Source organism: Lissotriton vulgaris, chromosome 10, assembly GCF_964263255.1.
Source record: "Lissotriton vulgaris chromosome 10, aLisVul1.2, whole genome shotgun sequence".
Taxonomy (NCBI): Eukaryota; Metazoa; Chordata; class Amphibia; order Caudata; family Salamandridae; genus Lissotriton; species Lissotriton vulgaris.
The window spans coordinates 503,868,405-503,889,863 of NC_141698.1; the positions used below are offsets into that span (position 1 = coordinate 503,868,405).

The 21,459-nt window shown below is 48.6% G+C and overlaps 1 protein-coding gene across 2 annotated transcripts in view; it reads right to left on the reverse strand.

Moving 5' to 3' along the window:
* The window catches only part of NUBP1 (NUBP iron-sulfur cluster assembly factor 1, cytosolic), a 269,261-nt gene that overhangs the window by 65,024 nt on the left and 182,778 nt on the right, over window positions 1–21,459 (reverse strand). For both annotated transcript variants that reach the window (XM_086941360.1, XM_086941359.1), the window contains one exon: window positions 5,079–5,162. In XM_086941360.1, the coding sequence (XP_086797486.1) occupies window positions 5,079–5,162 (84 nt within the window). The remainder of the gene's footprint in view (window positions 1–5,078; window positions 5,163–21,459) is intronic.

The following is a 21,459-nucleotide window of genomic DNA, read 5'->3' on the forward strand; positions in this document are numbered from 1 at the left end:
AAAAAGCCCGCAAACGTGCTTGGTTCTATCCCCGTGAAGAACTATTAACACCTAAAGATAGAACCAACTGTGAAGAGAGTCGTATTGTCTGTGTCACCACTTTCAATACCAAAAGTAACAGCATCAAAGGAATCATCAACAAGCATTGGCATCGGATGATATCAAACAACCTGAGACACCACTTCATGCATTCAAGAAGGCCAAGAGTATTAAGGACTATGTTGTCTGCTCCTTCCTATCCCCAGACAGTCAACCTACGATCAACACCATGTGGAACTTACCACCCGTCATTGGTCATTTCAAATGTGGCCAATGTAAGGCTTGCGATTCTACTATTCAGACCAAGGAATTTGTATATCTCCATCTCACTGTTAAACTCAAATCCTTCAGCAATTGTAACTCTAATAACATCATCTACTCCATTGTATGCCCATGTCAAAAAATCTACATTGGCCAAACTCAGCAAAAAATAAAAGCTCGGATCTTACAACATATGAGCTGAATCCGATGTGATGTCCAAGGCGCACCTTTAGTAGAACATTTTAAGCTGAATTCCCATCCCCCTGAAAGTCTACAATGGTTGGTCATTGAAAAAGCAACGATGGGACCACGAGGTGGCAATATCTCTGACATTCTAAACACCCGAGAACTGAAATGGATCTACTTTTTTAATTCAATTGAAACTGGTCTCAATGAACTAGACAGCTCATTTTCCCAATTGGCTACACTACCATGATGGATCTGTCTGCCTATATCAGTTTCAAATCCTTCATCATTGAATTTACTAGTATTCCTCCCTGTTTCCATCACAAGTAGTGTTTCATACTCCATCTAATTGCTTCTGAGTTTCAACATGTGGTTTTACCCTCATGTCCGAGAGGTACACCACTGTCCGAATGCTGTGTTTCACACGATATGTGATTGTAATTGTTGATTCACTATGTGACGGGTCTTTACCCTCATGCTTGAGAGGTACGCCCAGAATTCACCAATGTGTTGTTTTAAGACTATAGTGGTTTTCTATTTTTACTTAACGCTCTCAACATCATTTTGCATTTATTTATGGTTGCATGATAATATATTGGACAAATGATACTCTAAACTCCTTTATTCCACCTCAGCGCCTTTAGTCTTACTAATCATTTCAGACGACATTGATAGTCTTTCTTCTCATTTCATGAGTTTTACGGTCACCACGTGACCCGTTACCATGACTCCTTCTCCAAACCAGGAAACGCAGCATTGATCGGCTGCCCTCGTACGGAGCTCCCAGATTAATTCCTACCGAGTGAGTATCGCTTCGCTCCTTGTCCGCCTCCCGCCTTAAATCATTCAATAGTGGTTTGTTTCTTTACGGTCCCTTTGTTCTTGCCCCATTAGACAAACTACGGATCTATTCCCTACGATGCCTGAACTTACCGAATCCTGATTCAATGCAGGACGCTACCATCGGTAAGCACCATTTCACTGTCCCTAATCGGACATTGCTGTAATTTTCTCGAATGATTGTTCCCTTCTAATACTGACATGTAATTAATGTACGCTCATCATTGCAGATGCAGCTCCATTATCTTCAATTCCCTAATTAAGACCACACGGAGGACTTTTGACCCTGTGGTATGTTTTTCATTTTCAGCTTTTGGACTCGCGCTATTTGTCAGCCCTAATTTAGATATTTTCTAGGCTCTTCTCAGACGCCTTCCTTAATTTTAGTATCAGTTCCCTTTATTGTATGCCCTATGCGAGTGGTTGGCCGTCTTGTACCGTGCCGGTTTCCCCACTCAGGCGCCCTAATTTTCGTAATTAACAAGGTTTTACCCTGTTCTATGTTTCGGACCTGCCGGAACCTGGTAGATTCCTACTTTAAATAATTCTTTATAATTAACTATTTAACAGACTTTATCCAGGATATTGTCCTATTCTACCTATGTGATAATTAGAGGCTGGAGTAGCAACCCTCTAACTTTAATCCATTATACTTATTTTATTAGGTCAACTGCCCCTCCCCCTCGTCCTGATGAAGACCCCACAGCAAGGTTAAATTGTCCTGCAGCTTCAGAGGGTCGAAACGTCGACTGTTTTTTTCAATTGCGGCAACCTCACGCCAATATTTTGTATATACACTGTACCTTGTGTTGTATGCCTCTTTTCAAATAATGTCGCTATGTTTTATGGCAGCTGTTGCTATACCAATTATAGCATGAATAGTTCTTTGAAGGATTGATTTTACTGTCACGAAATCCCATCACTTCCCTGACCTCCACACTATCACTTCCCCTTTCCCTTCCTGGGGCACTGTATGACCTCCAATACAGTTGATTGTTTGTTATGCTACGTATAGTCAATACACTGGATCCCACTGTGAATAAAAACTTTGCGGATCAAAATAATTGTTCTTGATTAACTCATTGAATTGTACTTAACTGCTCCTTGTATACACTGGGATCCTTTCCTCTTAGTATCCACAGGAACTCAGCCTCTTGGTCCGCGAGGTGGTGCGCTTCGGGGGTCTTTCGGGCATCCAGGTCAACTGGAGTACTGGAGTAAGTCTGTTCTTTTTCCCCTCACGGACGCCACTGTCCCCTTCACTCCGGACTACCCGTTTGTTTGGGCGTCGGGACCCACTAGATATCTGGTCATTTGGCTCAGCAGGGATGTGGATGAACTTTGGAAGGTGAATTTCGGCCAGGCAGTGGACTGGCTGGAGACCAAGATTCACCTCTGGCGACGTTTGCCCCTTTCCCTGGCAGGACGCATCGCCATCACCAAGATGGTGGTGTTCCGAAATATCTGTACTCATTCTTGAACATACCCATCCCTCTCACGGCTCATTTTTGCAGACTCACTCACTTATAATCACCCTTCAAGATTCACCTCTGGCGACGTTTGCCCCTTTCCCTCACCAAGATGGTGGTGTTCCGAAATATCTGTACTTATTCTTGAACATCCCCATCCCTCTCACGGCTCATTTTTGCAGACTCACTCACTTATAATCACCCTTGTCTGGGTCGGGCGCCAGCCCACAATCGCATACAACATTCTCACACTGCCCCTATCGCAAGGTGGACTGGGCGCCCCAGATTTTAAATTATATGCACTCAGTGCCCAAGCAGCTTCCTCCACTTCTGGTTGCATCAGATGCCTTTTCAGTCTCACGTTGCAGTGGAGGCTGACCTCGCTGCCTCCTGGCCGCTTCTAACTGCTCTCTTTGCCCCTGTAAAACCCTCGTGCAGCGAAATAAACATGGTGGAAACCTTGCGCTGGGCCTGGGACGGGCTCAGGAGATTCTCCGGCTCTAGTATGCTTTCCGCTAATGCCATGCCCATTGCACACAACCCGGCATTCCCCCCTCTGCAGTCTGCTGGAATAGTTAAGCGTGCGACCCTCTGGGTCTAACCAGGGTGTCGGACCTTTATCCTGATAATACTTTCTTGACTCTTGCGGCTGAGTCCGGCCCCATGGACACGCTGGTGTATGACCAGCTAAGAATGTCCTGCAGGGAGATTTAGCCCTCGTTTCCCCAGCCCCCCCTTCCATGGCTGTCCTCGACTTTTACACATCCAGCTCCCCCCGCAAGCTGGTCACCAGGATCTACGCCCTCACACTGGCGGCGTCCCCGACTAAGGACTCTCTCAAGCGGTCTGGCTGTACTGTTGCAATCAGACTAAACGCCTGTCCCCCAATTATCACCTGCGCCTCATACATTTTAAATACCTGCATAGACTATACCGCTCCCCTGTCCTGCTGCACAAATTGAGCCTCCTTCCCAGCTAAACATGTTTACGATGCTCCACTGCTGACTTTTCCCACCTAGCCTGGCTCTGCCCAAAGGTCTCTGTCTACTGGCGCAATGTGTGTGCCGCCATCACGGAGATTACCTCCACGCCTGTCACGCCAGGCCCACTGCTCTGCCTCTTAGGCTTTGTGAAATACTGCACAGATGTTTCCCGCAAGCTGACAGCCATGCTGCTCGTTCTTGCGCGGCATAGGGTCTCCATGCACTGGGGACGAAGGTCCGCACCCAGGGTCAGCACTTGGCTCGAAGACGCTGCGCATTGTCAGACACTTCTGTCCGAATTCTGGAACCTGGTGCCGGCAACTAGCCGTCCGATTAAACATTTGGACTCCCCTTGTTTCTTACCTCCAGCGCCAGAGCGGCTTGTCCTTTGCAGCCGCTCCCATGCCATCTGCTGGCGGCGGCTCCCAGGCCTGGCTCATAATGTGTGGCCTCGACCGTGCACACACCCTACTGATTCCTTGCTACCATTTTCATCAGCACCTGCTCTCTCCCTGGCGTTCCCCATTCCTTCCTGCCTCGTTCCACGTAGCTTTTATCCATGTAATATACTGGGCTGTTTATGTACAGATGTCCCTGCAATGTATGTAACAGATGTGATCTTCTTTCTTGATTGCGGGATTTCCACCTGCATATATTGTTACATGTTGTGCATATTTCTTAATAAAGATCTTTAAAAAATTAATGAAGAATGAGCACAGCTACTCAGAAAAGATTGTCCCGGTGCTGAGGGAGCATATGGCTGGACTCTGAAGCTCAACTAGTTCTTGAAAAGCCAAGTTTTAAGATGTAACAAGGATGGTGCTTTCTCCTTTTAAAAAGTGGACACTTGGCTTATTAATATTACATTAGCGGATTTAGTAGACAACAAACCGCCTCCCCGTTTCAAAATTAACATAACTCATGGGTTGACTTTAAATTGTCCCATAAAAAAGCAGCCCCAACTTGTTTAATAATTTACATTACTAAGAAATGTGCTTTAAATTGTCTAATCACCAAGTGGTTCCACCTGTTGACTATTTTACATTACTAAGGAGTTCGCTTTAAAGTCTCGTCAACAAGCGGCCCCACTTTAATAATTTTTACACAACTAAGTGGTTAACTTTTTAAATTGTCGAACTGCCAAGCAGCCCCACCTGTTTAATATTTTACATTACTTAGGGGTTAGCTTTAAATTGTCTAATTAATAAGCAGCTCCACTTGGTTCATAATTTAGACTACTACGGAGTTAGTGTTAAATTGTTCAGGGTGCCATATTATTTGTAACACATTTTGTACTCACTCTGGATTATATTCCTGTACGCTGTGGTTGAAGGAGAATCGGGGACTTCCGACAGAAACGACGTTCCGTTGTCACAACTTTTTCCTTGATCAAACATATCAAAAGGTTGTAATTAAAAACAAAGTACCGACTTCAGTGGCAAATATATGAATTTAATATAACGAGTGTTGTATTTTTAGAAACTGCTTGCATCATTGGTAATTTTACAGTCCAAACATATTTAAATAAAATCCCATGATGTGGAATTAAGCGCAACAAGACACAGTACATCAAGTTTTTTACTACCATCTGCTTCAGTTCAATCATCATTAACGCCAAAAACTGCGTACTAAGCTTATAACATGTAATTTCACATGATTTAAACATTTTAAATGAATACAATTGAGAGAATTGCATTTGAAAGCTATGTCATTAGGCAGACTCACCAGGAGCATGACAAAACAAAATAGCACCAAAGAACAAGTTACTTACCTTCTGTAACGATCTGTAAGAGACATATATTAGTTATGGATTTCTCACCATAGCATTACCCCCAGGCATCAGACTGGATCGGAAGAATTTTTCTTCAGCAGTACCCTTGCGTGTCGGTAGGTGGCGTCGCTCGACTCCACGTTCGTCGTTTGGCGTTGTGATCGCCAGAATGGCATTGCGGTATCTACGTAGACGCCGCCCCTGCGCGCTGACGTCAGTTCTTTACACGACATTCCACGCCAGAAGCGCAAAACCATGCAAGACACTGCCCACTGGTGCACAAAACTAGGGCCCTGAAAGGGAGTCCCTTACCCTAGAAGTCAGTTCGCAAAAGGGGAGGATGGGTGAGGCGGTGAGGAATACATACCGTATTTTCCGGCGTATAAGACGACCCGGCGTATAAGACGACCCCCTACTTTCCTTGACAAAATGTAGGTTTCGTGCTATACTCGCCGTATAAGACGACCCCCACTTCCTAACATCCTACAGTCCCCTTTCTATCTCCATGGACTGAGGAGATCATGTGGTACTGACGCTCCTCTCCTTCCGATGAGCGTAAGAATTACGGAAGGAGAGAGAGATCAGCACACGTGGAGGAGCGCCTCGTCTGCCTGGGGGATGTGCAGCTGCAGTCTAGGTAGGGCTCACGGCGCCATTTGTTTTCTTTTAAAACTTGCGCAGTGTTTTGAGTTGCCTCTGGCTGGCGAGGGGCTGATATCGTGTTGCACAGTGCCACCATCGCCTATGTAACGTTCGTACTTCTGCTCTGCTCATTAGCAGCCTGTGGTACCGTAACAGTAATTTATTTTCAAGACCGCCTACGTTCTTCGTTCTGTGCTGGAGTTCCCTAAGCGGCACCCATTTCAATTGAGACGCGGTCTGACACCTTCGGGTGAAGTCCGCGCTATGTAAAAAATACCGTCATTTTTGGTACCCGGCGTATAAGACGACCCCCGACTTTCCAGAACATTTTAAGGGGTTAAAAAGTCGTCTTATACGCTGGAAAATACGGTAACTAATATATGTCTCTTACAGATATATTGTTACCGAAGGTAAGTAATGTGTTCATCTGAAAGAGTCTATTAGTTATGGATTCCTATACTTAGAATAGATACCCAGCAATACCAACCCCAGAGGTGGGTCTGCAAACTAAGTTCACACCAGAAAGTCCTGGACAACTTAACGACCAAAGAAGCCTTCTCTCCGGACTTGGCTGTTCAGGCAGTAATGTTTGGTGAACGTGTGCAATGAAGCCCAGATGGCTGCCTGGCAGAAGTCATGAAGAGGGACACCACGTCCCAAAGCAGTAGTGGCTGCCGTCACCCTGGTGGAATGGGCGCGTAGACCTACTGGAGGTTCCTTCTTCGCATTCTGATGCAAAGACGATCCATCGAGAGATGGTCCGTTACTGCACGCCTTTTTTGGTGCCCACATAGCCAACAAAGAGCTGGTCACCCACTCGGAATTGTTTTGTACGATCCAGATAGAATGTAAGCGCACTTTTTGGATCCAGACGGTGGAGCCTCTCCTCTTTAGAAGGATGCGGGCGGAAAGAAGGTGGGCAAAGTGATGGTCTGTCCTATGTGGAAGGAAGTAACCACTTGGGAAGGAAAGAAGGCCTAGTGTGAAGGACAACCTTGTCTGGATGAATAGCCAGGAAAGGAGGTTTGGAAGACGGGGCCTGAAGCTCACCCACCCTGCAAGGGTGATGGCAACCAAAAAGGCAGTTTTGAGTGTCACAAGTGTGAGAAGACAGTTATGTAGAGGCTCGAAAGGAACACACACAAGGTAGGCCAGAACCAAGTTCAAGTCCCACTGGGGCATTACGAAGGGAATAAGAGCAAACAAGTGAGTAATGCCCTTAAGGAAGCGATTTACAATAGGCGACTTGAAAAGAGAAGGTTGATCTGGAAGGCGAAGAAAAGCAGAAATGGCCGAAAGATAGCCTTTGAGAGTGCCCAGAGAAGAGCCGTGCTGGGCCGCCAAGGATGGAATGAAGAGGAGAACCTCTGAAAGGGGGGCAGAAAGGGGATCCACAGCCTTTTCCTGCGCACCATGCCACAAATTTGTTCCATCTACGGGCGTATACCGTTTTGGTTGAAGGACGTCTGGCTGCCAAGATAACTTTCAGACTTCGGGAGGAAGGTCTAAAGCTGTCAACTGTTGCTGCTCTATCTCCACGCAAGGAGGTGGAGCCAGGACAGGTTCGGGTGGAAGACCGCCTCCTGCTGCTGCGGAGGAAGATCCTCCCGCAGGGGCAGTCTGATCGCAGGATCGATGGCCATGAGCAAGAGATAGGGATACCAGACTCTTCGTGCCCAGTCCGGAGCCACACGAATTACTTGGGCCCGGTCGCGCTTGATCTTCTTCAGCACTCTGGGTAGAAGTGGTTTAGGCGGAAACCGTATAGAAGATTGCAACTCCACTCGTGACGAAAAGCGTAGCTGAGCAAGTGCCACCTTGGACATTCCAACGCGCAGAATTGCTGACATTGCGCGTTCTCTTCGGTAGAGAATAGATCTAACCAAGGCTCTACCACTGCTGAAAGAGACCTTGCACCACCTCCGAGTGAAGAGGCCAATGCACCGGCGGCTGAGTTCGTCCGCAATGGCGTCCAGGGAACCTACTAGGTGTTGAACCACCAGGGACATGTCCTCACGCTCTAGCCAAGTCCAGAGGCGTAGAGCCTCATCACATAAGGTCCACGACCCCACCCCGCCCTGTTTGTTGCAGAACCACATAGCGGGGGTGTTGTCCGTGAACACCTGCACTACTCTTCCTTTGACAGAAGGAAGGAAAGCTTTCAGTGCGACACGGATCGCCGGAGCTCCAGCAGGTTGATGTGGAGCCTGGACTCCACCAGAGACCAAAGGCCTCTGATCTCCGCCTCCCCACCCCTGAAGTGCTGCATCGGTCACCACTGGTTGGGGAAGGGAGAGGAATCTGCCATTGACCCAATCCTGGTTTGTTACCCACCATTGCAATTGGTAAGCAGTGCCCTCCAAGATCTGGACGCAATTGGAAAGATTTCCCTGATGCTGTGCCCACTGGAACTTCAGGTCCCACTGCAGAGCCCGCATATGCCACCTGGCATAGTCCACCAGCAGGATGCAGGAGGCCATGAAGCCCAGTAACCTCAGGGTCATTCTGACCGAAACCCGGGATAGAGGCTGAAGAATCGGAATCATAGCCGGAATATCCCATACTCACTGCTCAGGAGGATAAGTCCGAAACTGCACTGTGTCCAAAACTGATCTGATGAACAGGAGCTTCTGAGAGGGAATCAGGTGTGACTTAGGCACAGTGATGGTGAACCCCAGCGAATGCAGGAGGTCGGCCGTAGTCTGGAGGTGGGAGATGACAGCCTGGGGCGAGCCCGTCTTCAACATTCATTGAGATAGGGGAAGACTGGAACCCCAGATCTGCGCAGATGAGCTGCGACTACCGTCATCACACTTGTGAACACCCGAGGGGCGCTGATAAGGCCAAAGGGGAGCACGGTTAACTGAAAGTGCTGATGACCTACTGTGAAACGTAGGTAACACCTGTGGGCCAGCAGGACGGGGATGTGAAAATAGGCGTCCTGTAAGTCCAACGCTACCATTCAGTCTCCACGGTCGAGGGCTGACAGGACCTGATCCACTGTCAATATTTTGAACTTCTCCTTCCGGAGGAAGCGGTTGACGTTTCCGAGACGCAGGCCCTTATCCGTCTTGGGGACCAGAAAGTAGTGGGAATAACAAACACAACCTACTTCTGGGGCAGGAACTCGCTTGATGGTTCCCTTGGCCAAGAGAGCCGTCACTTTCCGGAAGAGAAGAGCCAAGTGATCTGCAATGGAATTGGGCTGGCAATTGATGATGGGGTAGTCTCGAAGGAGAGGGAGTAGCCCCTTCGGACTATCTGCAAAACCCACCTGTCCGTCGTGATGTTGTGGGGGAGATGACGGATCCTGCTGCCCACTGGCAAATGGTGGGCCTGAAAGGTCAGACTAGGAGGCTGCTGCAGAGGGGGCGCTGGTGGACTGGCCCGCCCGCAGGCCCCGAGACCCACTACAGTGGGTCCAACGTCTCCGGCCACGCAGAGGCTGGACAGCTTGCACAGGCCTGTGGCTCTTGGCAGAATGTGGTGGACACCCCTTTCATAGCCACGAAAGGGGCAAAAAGCAGACTGTGCGAGGCAAGAGGTAGAAGCGAGGCCCAATGACCTGGCTGTAGCCCTGGAGTCCTTAAAATGCTCGACGGGTTGTCTGCTTTGTCGCCAAACAAGCGACCGCCAAAGGGCATGTCCAAAAGTATAGCTTGGACATCACCCAAAAGGCCAGTGGATCTCAGCCAGGCGTAGCGTCTCAAGGCTACAGACGTTGAAATCGTCCTATCCAGCAAATCGGCGGTGTCCAGTCCACATCATATGGCGATCTTGGCTGTGTCTCCCCATTCAGCAACTGCACAAGAGAGCACGGCCCAGGCCTCCTCCTGGCTCTGTGGCAGGACCTGCGTGACCGTGTCCCACACAGAATGGGAGTAAAGGCCCAAGAGATATGCAGTGTTCACTGATCGCAGTCCTAAGCTGGAGGAAGAAAACATTTTCTTACCAAGATGGTCCAGTTTCTTAGATTCCCTATCAGGTGGAGTGGTAGGGAATGCGACCTTGGAAGTTGAGACTTGGACCACCAAGCTCTTGGGGGTAGGGTGTTGGGAGAGGAAAATGTGGTCGCCCAGAGCTGGCGTCAGGCAATCATTCTATCCACAGGGGCTCCTGTGTTGGGATAGGACCAAGTGCCTAAAAGGATGTCCGCGAGGGCCTCATTGAACAGCAGCAGGGGCTCCGGAGAGGCCGTCGCCCGTTGAAGCAGCTCAGTCAAGAGGTTAGTCCTGACAGCAACCGTAGGAAGCTCAAGGTTTAAGGCCTCAGCCACCCTACGCAACACTACTACGTATGATGCACCCTCCTCCGTAGCCACGGTAGGAGGAAATAGCATGCCAAGGTCTGGAGAGGGGTCCAGACTACTGGCTTTACCCAACTCTTCTCTCCAGTCTGGTTACTCTATCTGGTCTGCCAGAGGACCCACAGATTCCTTCCAGTCCTCCTCATGCTCCTCTGGTAGCCACTCAGGGCGATAAGGAACACCAGGGGAGAACAGGGGTACAAAAGTACCGGTCGGCGCTGTTACAAACTTTGGTCGACGCCATTCCGGCTACATGTCCACAACGAGTGGGAGACTGGGGGTCAACGTCGGTTGGGGACACAACCGGCGTCTGAGGGGGTGGCTGTGTCGCCAATGGATTCGGCACCGGAGGAGGTGTCGTTAGGTCGACCAGCGCCAATTCGGATCCAGGCCTGGATCCCTGGGGGCCCTGCGGCGCCGAAGCTGCCGGCATCGAAGGCCAAGGACCCCCAGCGGAGTCCGCAGGGCCTGAAGGTGTGCCGGCGGAGTCGGGCTGCCCAAAAATGGAGTGGAGGGCTTAATAAGTTGGGCAGGGGTCGCTCCGGCTCCCGGGAAGGCCGGAGTCGACCCAACAGGCTCCGCGGGCAGAGCCAGGCGACTACCTTCTGCATCCCGTGTCGGATGACGGATGGGGAGAACACCAATAGCGCCGGTGCCTCTTCGCCTTCTTCTTGTGCTTCGACTTACCTGAAGATGAAGACTTTGACGAGGAGTGGTGGTGATGGCTCCGCCGCCGGTACCGCAACCTCCCTCTCGACCGGGACTTCGAGGGGCGCGGAGCCGACTGCCGGGCCTTCAGAAGCTTTCGGGACCGCTCCCCAAAGACTATGGGGCCATGGCCCGGCAGTCGGAGCACGACTTCGGGTCATGGTCGCGCTTCAAGCACCAGAGACACACAAGATGAGGGTCCTTCACAGACATCAGCTTGTGGCAGGAGCCACAAGGCTTGTAGCCGGTCCGCCGAGATGACATCCCTGTACACCAGGAGTTGGACGACTCGAAAAGATGTCGTCAAAAAAGAGTCAAAAAGTAATTCGAGGTACCGCTCTCTCCGGATTTGTGCTGGCTGGCGCGTAAAAAAAAAAAAAACTGACGTCTTCTTTGGCCGTTCAGTTCTCCAGGACTTTCTGTTGTGAACTTAGTTCGCAGACCCACTTCCGGGGTTGGTATTGCTGGAGTATCTATTCTAAGAGTAGGAATCTGTTAGATTTGGGGGTCTCTTGTTGGCAGAGGTAGGTACCTTTGACCAAGTAGGGACCCTTGCGTAAAGTCAGGGTAAGGGGGTACACTCCTAAAATAACCCCTGCTCACCCCCTTGGTAGCTTGGCACGAGCAGACAGGCTCATCTCAGAGGCAGGGTGTAAGGCATTTGTGAACACATACAGTAACCCAGTGACAACACTACAGATGGACACCACACAACTTGCAGTATAAAAATAAGTATTTTTATGTAGAGAAGACCACAAACAACAAAAATCCACAATACTGTACTTTAAAAATGGTAGAAATAGCTTAGTTCTCTTCAGATGTAAAATGCTAAACTTTATGTTCGATGTACCTGTGGATTGGTAACGCTATACAATGAAAGTGTTGCAGGGAAGGTGATGTGTCGGTTCCTTACACTCAAGAACGGTGATGCTTTGGGTCCCTACTGCCTCGTAAGGGATGCGTCGGTTCTTCTCTGCTTGTGGAGGTAAGGCATCAGTTTCTTACTGTGCTTCCGTGGCGATGCGACCAGACCAGCAGCACCGTGATGCAATGAAGATCCGGAGCAATGAAACAAAATGGAGTCTTCTTCTTGATGCGACAATGATGCATTCACACCAGACGGCTGTGCGGCGACTCAATGATTCTAATGAGTCGCAACAGGCCCTGCGACACTCTTCTCCGTTGATGCGAGGCGCTTCGGGTGATGCGATGGCGGCAGCAGCGGCACGCTTCTCAGGTGATGCGACAGCGTCTACTGTGACAGCGACACTCTTCTCCGGTGATGCAACGACAACGGCTGCAGCAGCGACGAGCTTCTTCGTCTTGAGTCGCGCTTCCAGCTCCCAGTGACATGCAGTCTCTCAGAAGGCCCAGCTAAACACCAGGCACTTCAATTCCCAGCAAGGGAAGGCAGGGGAGCTGGTTGGTGAAGTCTGTTGTCCCTGAGACTTCAGCAGGAGGCAAGCTCTATCTCAAGCCCTTGGAGATCCTTTACAAGTTGATTTGAAAGTAGCACAAAGTCCTTTCTCCTTTCTTTGGCAGTCAGGCAACCACTGCAGTCCAATCTCCCAAACAGCACTCAGCTTAGGGATAGTCTCCTCCTCAGTTTCTCTGGTTTCTCTCCTCAGCAAAGGTTATTCTTGGTTCCCAAAAGTGATCTAAAGTCCTTGGGTCTGGGTCCCAATATTTATACTAGCAAATCCTTTGTCCTCTGAAGGCAGAGGGTCCTGGACCCTGTCCAAACCAGTTCTGTGCAGTCCTGGAGGACTTTGTTGACAAGACTCCTTCTTTCCTTTGACAGAGTGGGCCAGGGACATGAGACGCACCACAGGAGGTGGAGCCAGCATTGTGGAAGGCAGGCCCAGCCCTATTCAGGTCCCAGGTGCAACTCCTCCCACCCATCTACATGCAGATAGCTCTATTCAGCCCTGTGCTGACTCACCCTGTCTCCTGGAATCCCCCAGCCCGTCACTCAAACTCCAGACAAAGAATACACAACTTAGTAGAGGCAGGCTTGGACAGTTAGGCAAGAAAATACCTACTTTCTAAAAGTGGTATTTTAAAACACAGAATGCTAAAGCCAACTTCACTAAAATATGTATTTTATCATTCTGAGGTTCAGGTATACTAAACTCTTATTTCCACCCTGTTCCCTGAGTCAGTTAGGATTATAAAATGTTATAATCAAACTGCCCGTTCTGGCCTTGGGGAACAGGTAGCCTTGCAATAGTGAAAAACGAAAATGGATGTAATTCACTATTAGGACATACCACACACATCAGGGCATGTCCTACCTTTTACCTACAATGCGCCCTGCCCTTGGGCCTACCATAGGGGTGACTATATTGCAGAAAAGGGAAGGTTTAGGGACTGGCAAGTGGGTGCACCTGCCCAGTCAACATGACAGTACCAGACTGCACACAGGCTCTTGCAATGGCACACCTGAGACACACTTTACAGGCTGCTTCTGTGGGTGGCACAACCAGTGATGCAAGCTCACCAGCAGCATTTGATTTACAAGCCCTGGGCACACGCAGTGCACTGTACTGGGGTCTGACAAGTAAACCAAGCCAGCCAATCATGGAGTCAGTAATCCATACATCAATTTACAATAGGGAGAGCATATGCTCTTTAGCAATGATCAGCAGTGGTAAAGTGCCCAGAGTCATAAAACAGCCAACAACCGGTCAGAAAAAATACAGGAGGAAGGCAAAAAGTTCAGGGAAGACCCTGCAAAAAATGCCAAGTCCAACAGAATCCATAACTAATAGTCTCTTTCAGATGAACATGTTACTTACCTTCGGTAACGATATATCTGTAAGAGACATATATTAGTTAAGGATACCTTCCCATTCTGCGAACTGACTTCTAGGGTAAGGGACTCCTTTTTAGGGGCCTAGTTTTGTGCACCAGTGGTCAGTGTCTTGCATGGCTCTGCGCTTCTGGCGTGGAATGTCGTGTAAAGAACTGACATCAGCACGCAGGGGCGGCCTCTAAGTAGATAGAGTGACGTCATTCTGGCGATCACGACGCCAGCGATGAACGCGGAGTCGATCGACCTACCGACGTGCAGGGGTACTGCTGAAGATAGATTCTCCGGATCCAGTCTCACAACTGGGGTAATTCTAATGTGAGGAACCCATGACTAATAGTCTCTTTCAGATAGCACAGGTAAAGTACCTTCAAAAAGTTACACAACAAATGAGTTTTGCACTACCCTGGTACCAGAGGTGTGATACTGAAGTAGGGCAAAACTGTCAATGCTTCACTGTGTTTCATTAGTTTTTTTTGTGGAAAATATTTTTATTGCGAAAATTATAAAAAGGCACAGGTTACATGGTTATCCAGACCACTTGTATGCAAAAGTTGATAACATGCAGGTTCCATGACAATACACAGCCATATTTGGCCCACATCCCGGAGGCTGGGCGGCGGAGGATCAGAGCATGTAAAAAGGAAAAGTGCAGTTGTGCCTAAAGGATATGGAATTATCATTGTATTTTCCATTTTTGTGCAGTTATACTATTTAACGTTTAACAAGAACTAATTTCCCCAAATATGGCATCATTAGCACAGAATTTAACGAGGCAGGTCATTTATGCGAGGCCCATCTAAGGCACAGTCATTATAATACAGTTAGGACCTGTGGGGATCACAGCTATTCACAGTAATGCGTGTGAAGGAATGTTTGCGTGGTTGCGTAGGGCCTTCACACCGGATCCAAACCCTCCAGCTCGGCTCCCTCCCCAGCACACTCAGACTCTGATTCAGCCGGGGTGAATAATTCAGCGCTGGTGGCATCCGAATCATCATCCGCCAACCCCTCTATGCACAACATCCTCCAAGCAAGCAGATCATCCTGTAGCTTCCCATCCCTGCGAGTGCGCTGCATTTGCGTCTCCTCAGCCAGGGCCCATTCTCTAGCATCCCTCAGCCACAGGGAAATCTCGGGCGCCCTTTGACCCATCCAGGTGACAGCTACGCGCCTCCTCTCCAAAACTAGCAACAGTTGCAAGAATTTATAAGACAGCTTCTTCTTTCTAGGTTTGGGCACTAGCGCCAGGAGACAATGGAGCGGGTCAAGGAGAATTCTGATTGCAGACGTGGAGTAGTATATTGTACAATGGTGTTAAGTTGGGAGGCTTTCGAGGACCGATCCTTACGGGTCGCCATGGTGCGATGTAGGTGCTGCGCCTATCCAGCGCGTTCCAAAGGTTTCACCCTAGGCCCCACGGGTCAGAGAGGGAATATGCGAGCGGGCCTAGGTCAGGAATAGCAGGGACAATGAGGCCACACCAGGGCTTGCGGCAAACGCAGTGTAGGCAGTGCTCGAGGCAGGCCAGGCGACCCAATAACAAGGACAGGATGGAGGCAGCGTGTTCTCGTCTCCCCCTCAATGCCTGGAGTCCAGTGGTGGTCAGAGTCCGGCACTCGTCGAGGCAACAAGGAGGGCGGCGGTTGGCACGCTCACCAAATCACTCCATGGCCATCCCCACACCTCCAGTCGGCAGTAGTCCGGCTCCCGGGACCCCAGGAGCACCCCCCTGAAAGAGCACACAGCCGCAGCTCAAGTAGTGAGAGAGGTCTCCCCCGCCACGTGTACCCACAGCACCACCAAGGAATCTCCTGAATGCGCAGTCAAAATGGCGGGCGAGCGGGGGAGGGGTGCTAGCGTGGTCGCATCTCCCGAGGCGCCGCGCCCCGTGTCCCCCCCAGGGTAGCGAAGCACCAGTAACCCCCAATAGAGGGACGTAATGCAGTCTGCAGTTCGGGGGGGGGGGGGGGAGGGAGCAAGTCCGCAGCTCCAGCAGGGCACAGCGAAGGAATCAGGCCAGCCGGCCGCCCAATAGTTCAGGATCCGCTCCTCTGGATTTATGCCTCCATCAGGGGTCAGGGCAACAGCACTCACGCTCTCCCCCGCGGCTTGTAGGTTCCCCGAGGCCTCGGAGGCCAGCCAGGCGATCCCCGGCAGCATCAGCGCTCGGGGCAGAGCTCCGCCGTAGGAGCACAGCTCAAGGAGGACGGCGCCGCGATCCTCCCACTATGGTCGCCGCAGATTACCGGGGTCTCCCAGCGGTCAATCCCCACCTCCAATCGCTCACCAGTATCAGGGTGTAGAGCGCCGGGGTCCGCCAAGGACTCGCCTGGTCCGGAACCCGCAGTACGTCAGTCCTGGGCGGGCCGCCCGCAGCTCGGCCCCGCGAGCCAGGCCCAGACCGCGGCGTTGCGTAAATCAGCGTACCGCTGCGACCTCCGAGAGTGCCGTTGTCTCCGCTCACAGAGGGATCCAGGACCGCTTCTTCAACTCGGGAGGTCCCAAGCGAGTTGGGATGACTTTCAGCACGATTCCCAAGCAATTTGACAGCCCGGGCAGGAGTTATTTGCAGGATTTGCGGGTCTTCGGGACGGAGCTGGTGGAGCTCACGTCCTGTCGGCCATGTTGCTTGGCCACGCCCCCGTGTTTCATTACAGTTAATAAGAATAAAGCCACAAGCATGGTGACTCTTAGTCCTAGTCCGTATACTCTTTCCTATTATCAACAGGGATTTCCAGTGCCAGACAGTAATTTGAGCAGGAGGGGAGCCGGCGGGCCACACATGCTCACCTATCTCCATACACACCACTCACATCCATGCATTCACACATACACCCACCATTCACAAGCACATACACACACGCATTCAACAGCATGCACACACAAACATTCATACACACATTCATTACACACGCACAGACAAAACATTAAAAACACACAACTTCCTAAAGGAGGTGAAGAGCCTTACCGGCTTTAAGGGCTGGAAATTGATTGGAATTGAATACTTAGGGGATGTCTGGAATGGGGATGCCCCTAGGTCTTTTGAGTACTTGGGGAAGGAATACCAAATGCATGCCTCACAACACTATCATTACCTGCGTCTTACACATGCTCTGTGCTCTCATATCCCGGCGGGGACCTCAATCCCGGAGTACTCGCCAATGGAGGACAGGCTCTTACTTGACCACATTTTAGAAAAGCCCACGGCCACTATCTATCGCAAACTGATTAATAACATGCCTGATCCCCTGCTGTCATTGTGGGCGAAGTGGGAAGAGGTTATGGGTACCCTCGACGATGATGATTGGCAGGACGCCCTGCAGGGCCTGCGTGAGATAGCGATACGTGTCCGGTTTCGTCTGGTATAACTTAAAATTTTACATAGGGTCAATTACTCGCGCACTCACTTATTCTCATGGGGCAGGACCCTTTCTCCTTTGTGTGCGAGAGGTTGCCATGAAAAGAGTACTTTTTTCCATATCCTTTGGGACTGTCCAAGAGTGGCCCCCTTTTGGTCTAGGGTGGCTCACACCATGGAGATAGTAGTGGGATTGCCAGTTCCGGTGGAACCAAGATGGTTTTTATTAATGATCAAAGGGCCGACTGACTGGTCCAGGTATAAGGATATCTGGCTGGCCTTGGCGGCCGGGGTGACAGAAAGAAATGTAGCCCGGGGTTGGGGGGGCGCAGGAGGCCCCATAATGGGACCAGTGGCGGAGGGATCTGGATTGGTGCCAGAGGGCGGAGGAGACGATTTACAAGGCCAGGGGGTGTGTGAAGAAATGGAGGAAGATCTGGGGTCCCTGGCAGAACTACAGAGAAAAAGGCGGGGAGGTGGGTGGGGAGTGATATGGGTGGTGGTATGTGGACACATTTGGACCTGCCCAATGTATGTACAAGTGATTAATGACTCTCTCTTGCTAAATGAAAGCTGCTATGTGTTTTATGTACCTGTGAGCAAAGTTAATAAAAAGATTTTTAAAAAAACAAAAACACACAACTTCCCAACTGCAGCGGTGATCTCGGGAGGGAAGCCTCTGAGATTCCTGGAGGGTTGGGACTGCTGGCTACTCTCATTTGCTGATCCTGGGTCAGCAAAAAGAGAGGAGGTAGCAGTTCCTTACTAGTCACCGAGTGGAATGGGGTCAGTGAGAACTGCCGACCCAACCCACTCTGTGACAAGGCGTCACTGATTGACACTTGGGCATTGGCACATCGGGGCTTAATACTGAAGCACCCAGGTCTGAGTCTATCATTGACGCCCCCGCTTCTTTATGAGGAGTCCCTCGCAGAAGTTTGCCAGGCTGAGGAGGACATGCCCACAGGGCTGTGACATCATCAGCCCTGCAAAGTTAAGCTCCGGCAGCCAGGCGCCTATCCATTTAGGGCATATATAGCGCCCGGCTGCCTTACCTAAACATAAAGAGTGTGTCACGCTAACCTTTGCTCAGCCTGACGGACACTCTTTATGTTTACAAAATGATGGGGGAAGGACGGGCCGCTGCTGGGTATTTATGTCATACGAGGAAGGCTAATGTGCCATATATGACGCATCATGCATTCATGGCACCAATACACAAATCTCTCAGTTAACAATATTTAAAGCAGTTTTTTTACCACTAGGTAGCAGTGATAGCCACACTGAGGATGAGACCTAGGCGTGTCTCAATTTTTGGTTGTTCGGTCCTACAGATTTATTGATCAAATACAATTGTTTTCGTTCAGAAAACTCCTAATAGTAAATTAATTTTACAAAATACATCGCCCAAAATACTGGACACTGATCCCAAGTGCTTTTTGAGTGGGTCCCAAAAATCCTGTTTGGAGTCTCTTACTGTGTAAAAATGTTGTGTTTACGTAACTAACACACACGCTAGTAATTGGTCAATATGCCACTGTCAGTGAGTATACCTGTCTTTAACTCTACCCCCATCCAACCAAAATAGCTAATTTTCAAGTAACATTGGGGTAGTTAGGGACAATTCTTGTATTTCATAACAAATATAAGAAGTTATTTTTAAATTGGATTTATATCTGGTCAGAATAGGAATTTAAGGTTATCAAGCCCTTTATGCACCTGTCAATCAAATTACTGCTGAGGCTTGCCTAGGGTAGCAACCCTATACATGAATGCTTTATGGACAGAGCCAGTTTCTTCTCAATTGTCCTCACAACTGCCTTCCTGTTCACAGGGAAAATGGCTGCCTTTCCATGAAGTGAACATGTTAGTTTCTCCATGATACAACCTGGCACAGCCATTCCAGATTATTTGGGTGTTCTCTTATTTTACAGTATCAAGGGCTAATTGCTCTACTGTAAGCACATATGTAAAGATACATATGTCAGCTCTAGAGATACCAACCAGAATGGGACCCTCTTTCTCAACTGAAGGGAACATGTCTCGGATCTCTATTGATCAGTTAGCTCACTACCTCTCTAATTATGCTCAATATTTTTTCTAATATATGTAGAGAATGAACACACGCACCAGCATGTAGCGCACCTGCTCTGTTTGCATCCTCTTAGAGATCAGAAACTGTTAAGTACATGCAATGAAGTTTGGTAAAGTATGGGGACAAGTCTATCATACATCCCTGTTTTGCATACAGATGGAGTTTTTCAGCAAATCCCAATTATTTATTCAGTTCAGTTAATGGTATCACCAACATTGCTTTCCCATCTATCCGCACAGCTCCAGATTGTATGGTTCCTCCACGCCCTATACAGCTGAATTATGTGACTTTTGGAGTTTATGCAAGTCGCAATTATGATTTCAAAGGGGTTGAGGTCTCTTGTAGTCACTGCCTTGTTAATTGGATGCCATTCCCAAGCCCAACAGTCATAGTTGAAAACTGTAGGATCGTCTCTTCAAGTACAAGTTAAGTCTCTGTGGGGTCTTGTAGCAAATGCCTGTATCTTAGGTGCTCAGATTTATTCTGTGCAGCACTGGGACCCTTCTTAATGATTCTAATTTGTGCAGCGTGATTTCCTTCCCCAACACAGCCCTCCCCGCATCAGCTTGTAGTGCTTTTAAGTATCAGGCTGGGGCATTAATCAGTACTGCTTGAGGTAATGCAACAAACTCTCAGCTGCGATTCTGCTATGGTATCACAACCCCCCTCCATTTGTTGAGTTTTTACCTTATTCTCTTCTTAGAGGTGCATTAAACTGAATGTAAAGTTTATAATACTATATCTAACATTAGTACATGCCCATTGAAAGAGGGAGTATCTCGGATTTGTCCGATTTATTCTAAATGCAGTCACCTTCTCTTTTCATATACTTTGTGTTTTGTCAGTACATATGATAGAGTAAACAGGTCCAACTATTGCGACTTAAAATGCCTTTGGTAAACCTGGCTACTGCATGATGTTCCCCATTGAAATCAATGCTTCCGATGTCTTTATTGGATTTTATTTTGTTTCCTAATAGCACCAGTTAGAGCAAACAGTAAAGGCTACGAGAGACACCCGTGTTGGTATTCTTCTATAGGAAGATGTCTGTCGTTTGCCGTCCGTTCTAAATTTTGGGACTTCTAAGTTAGATAAAATAATTTTTAGTTTGCTATAACTCTAAAACATAGTCAGTCTTGGACAATAAGTCCAGGTCATGTGAGCAAATGGTTTCTCTGCATCCTGTGAAAGTAAAATTGCACATTTGTAATGTTTGTTTTGACAATGTGTCACTCAACATTTTTTGAAAATGTTTTTGTCTCCCCATGAAGGGACATGATTAGTCGGGCACCTAACAGCAAGTAGAGAAGAGTCTAGTCTTGCAGCCAAGATACACAAGTATATATTTGAAAGAAAATGATCTGTGTGATGGGTGTGTAAGAGTAACAATGGGAATGATTATTCCATGTTTAAGCATGATGGTTAGGCCTGACTCTTCAAACCGTTTATAGCATTTCATAGTTAGTCTGTCTAGGCCTGGAGCCTCGCTTATTTCAAAATTTTATAAGGCTAATGTTACTTCTACTTTTAAAATTGGTCTGTTTATATTTTACCTCATGTTTGGGGTCTATTTTTGGAAGGGAGATGATCGTAATTCTCTTTTGTATTCCCCATCATCCTTCTACTTGTCACTTAGGTTCCGGTAAACACTGTGCAACTTCTTTCACCTTGCTCCTTTGTCACTCGGGCTGTCACCTTTCTGTGTTCATTTCTGATGAATTAAAACTTTGGCTGCCTTGCTTCAGTGTAAACGTTTTTCTGTTTTACTAATCTCCTGTCAAAGCACTGTTTCATTTTACACAAGTTCTTCTCCACTCTGTCTGTATTTAAAATATTCAACTGACTCTTCAATTCATTTATGCTATATGTGGCCCAGGTTCTTTCCCTCTTGTACTTTTCTTCTGCTTCTTTAAGTTACTTTCCTAGATTACCCAGCCCCACCCAAAACTGTATCCAATATCTAAGCTCCAAGATGATGCAATCATT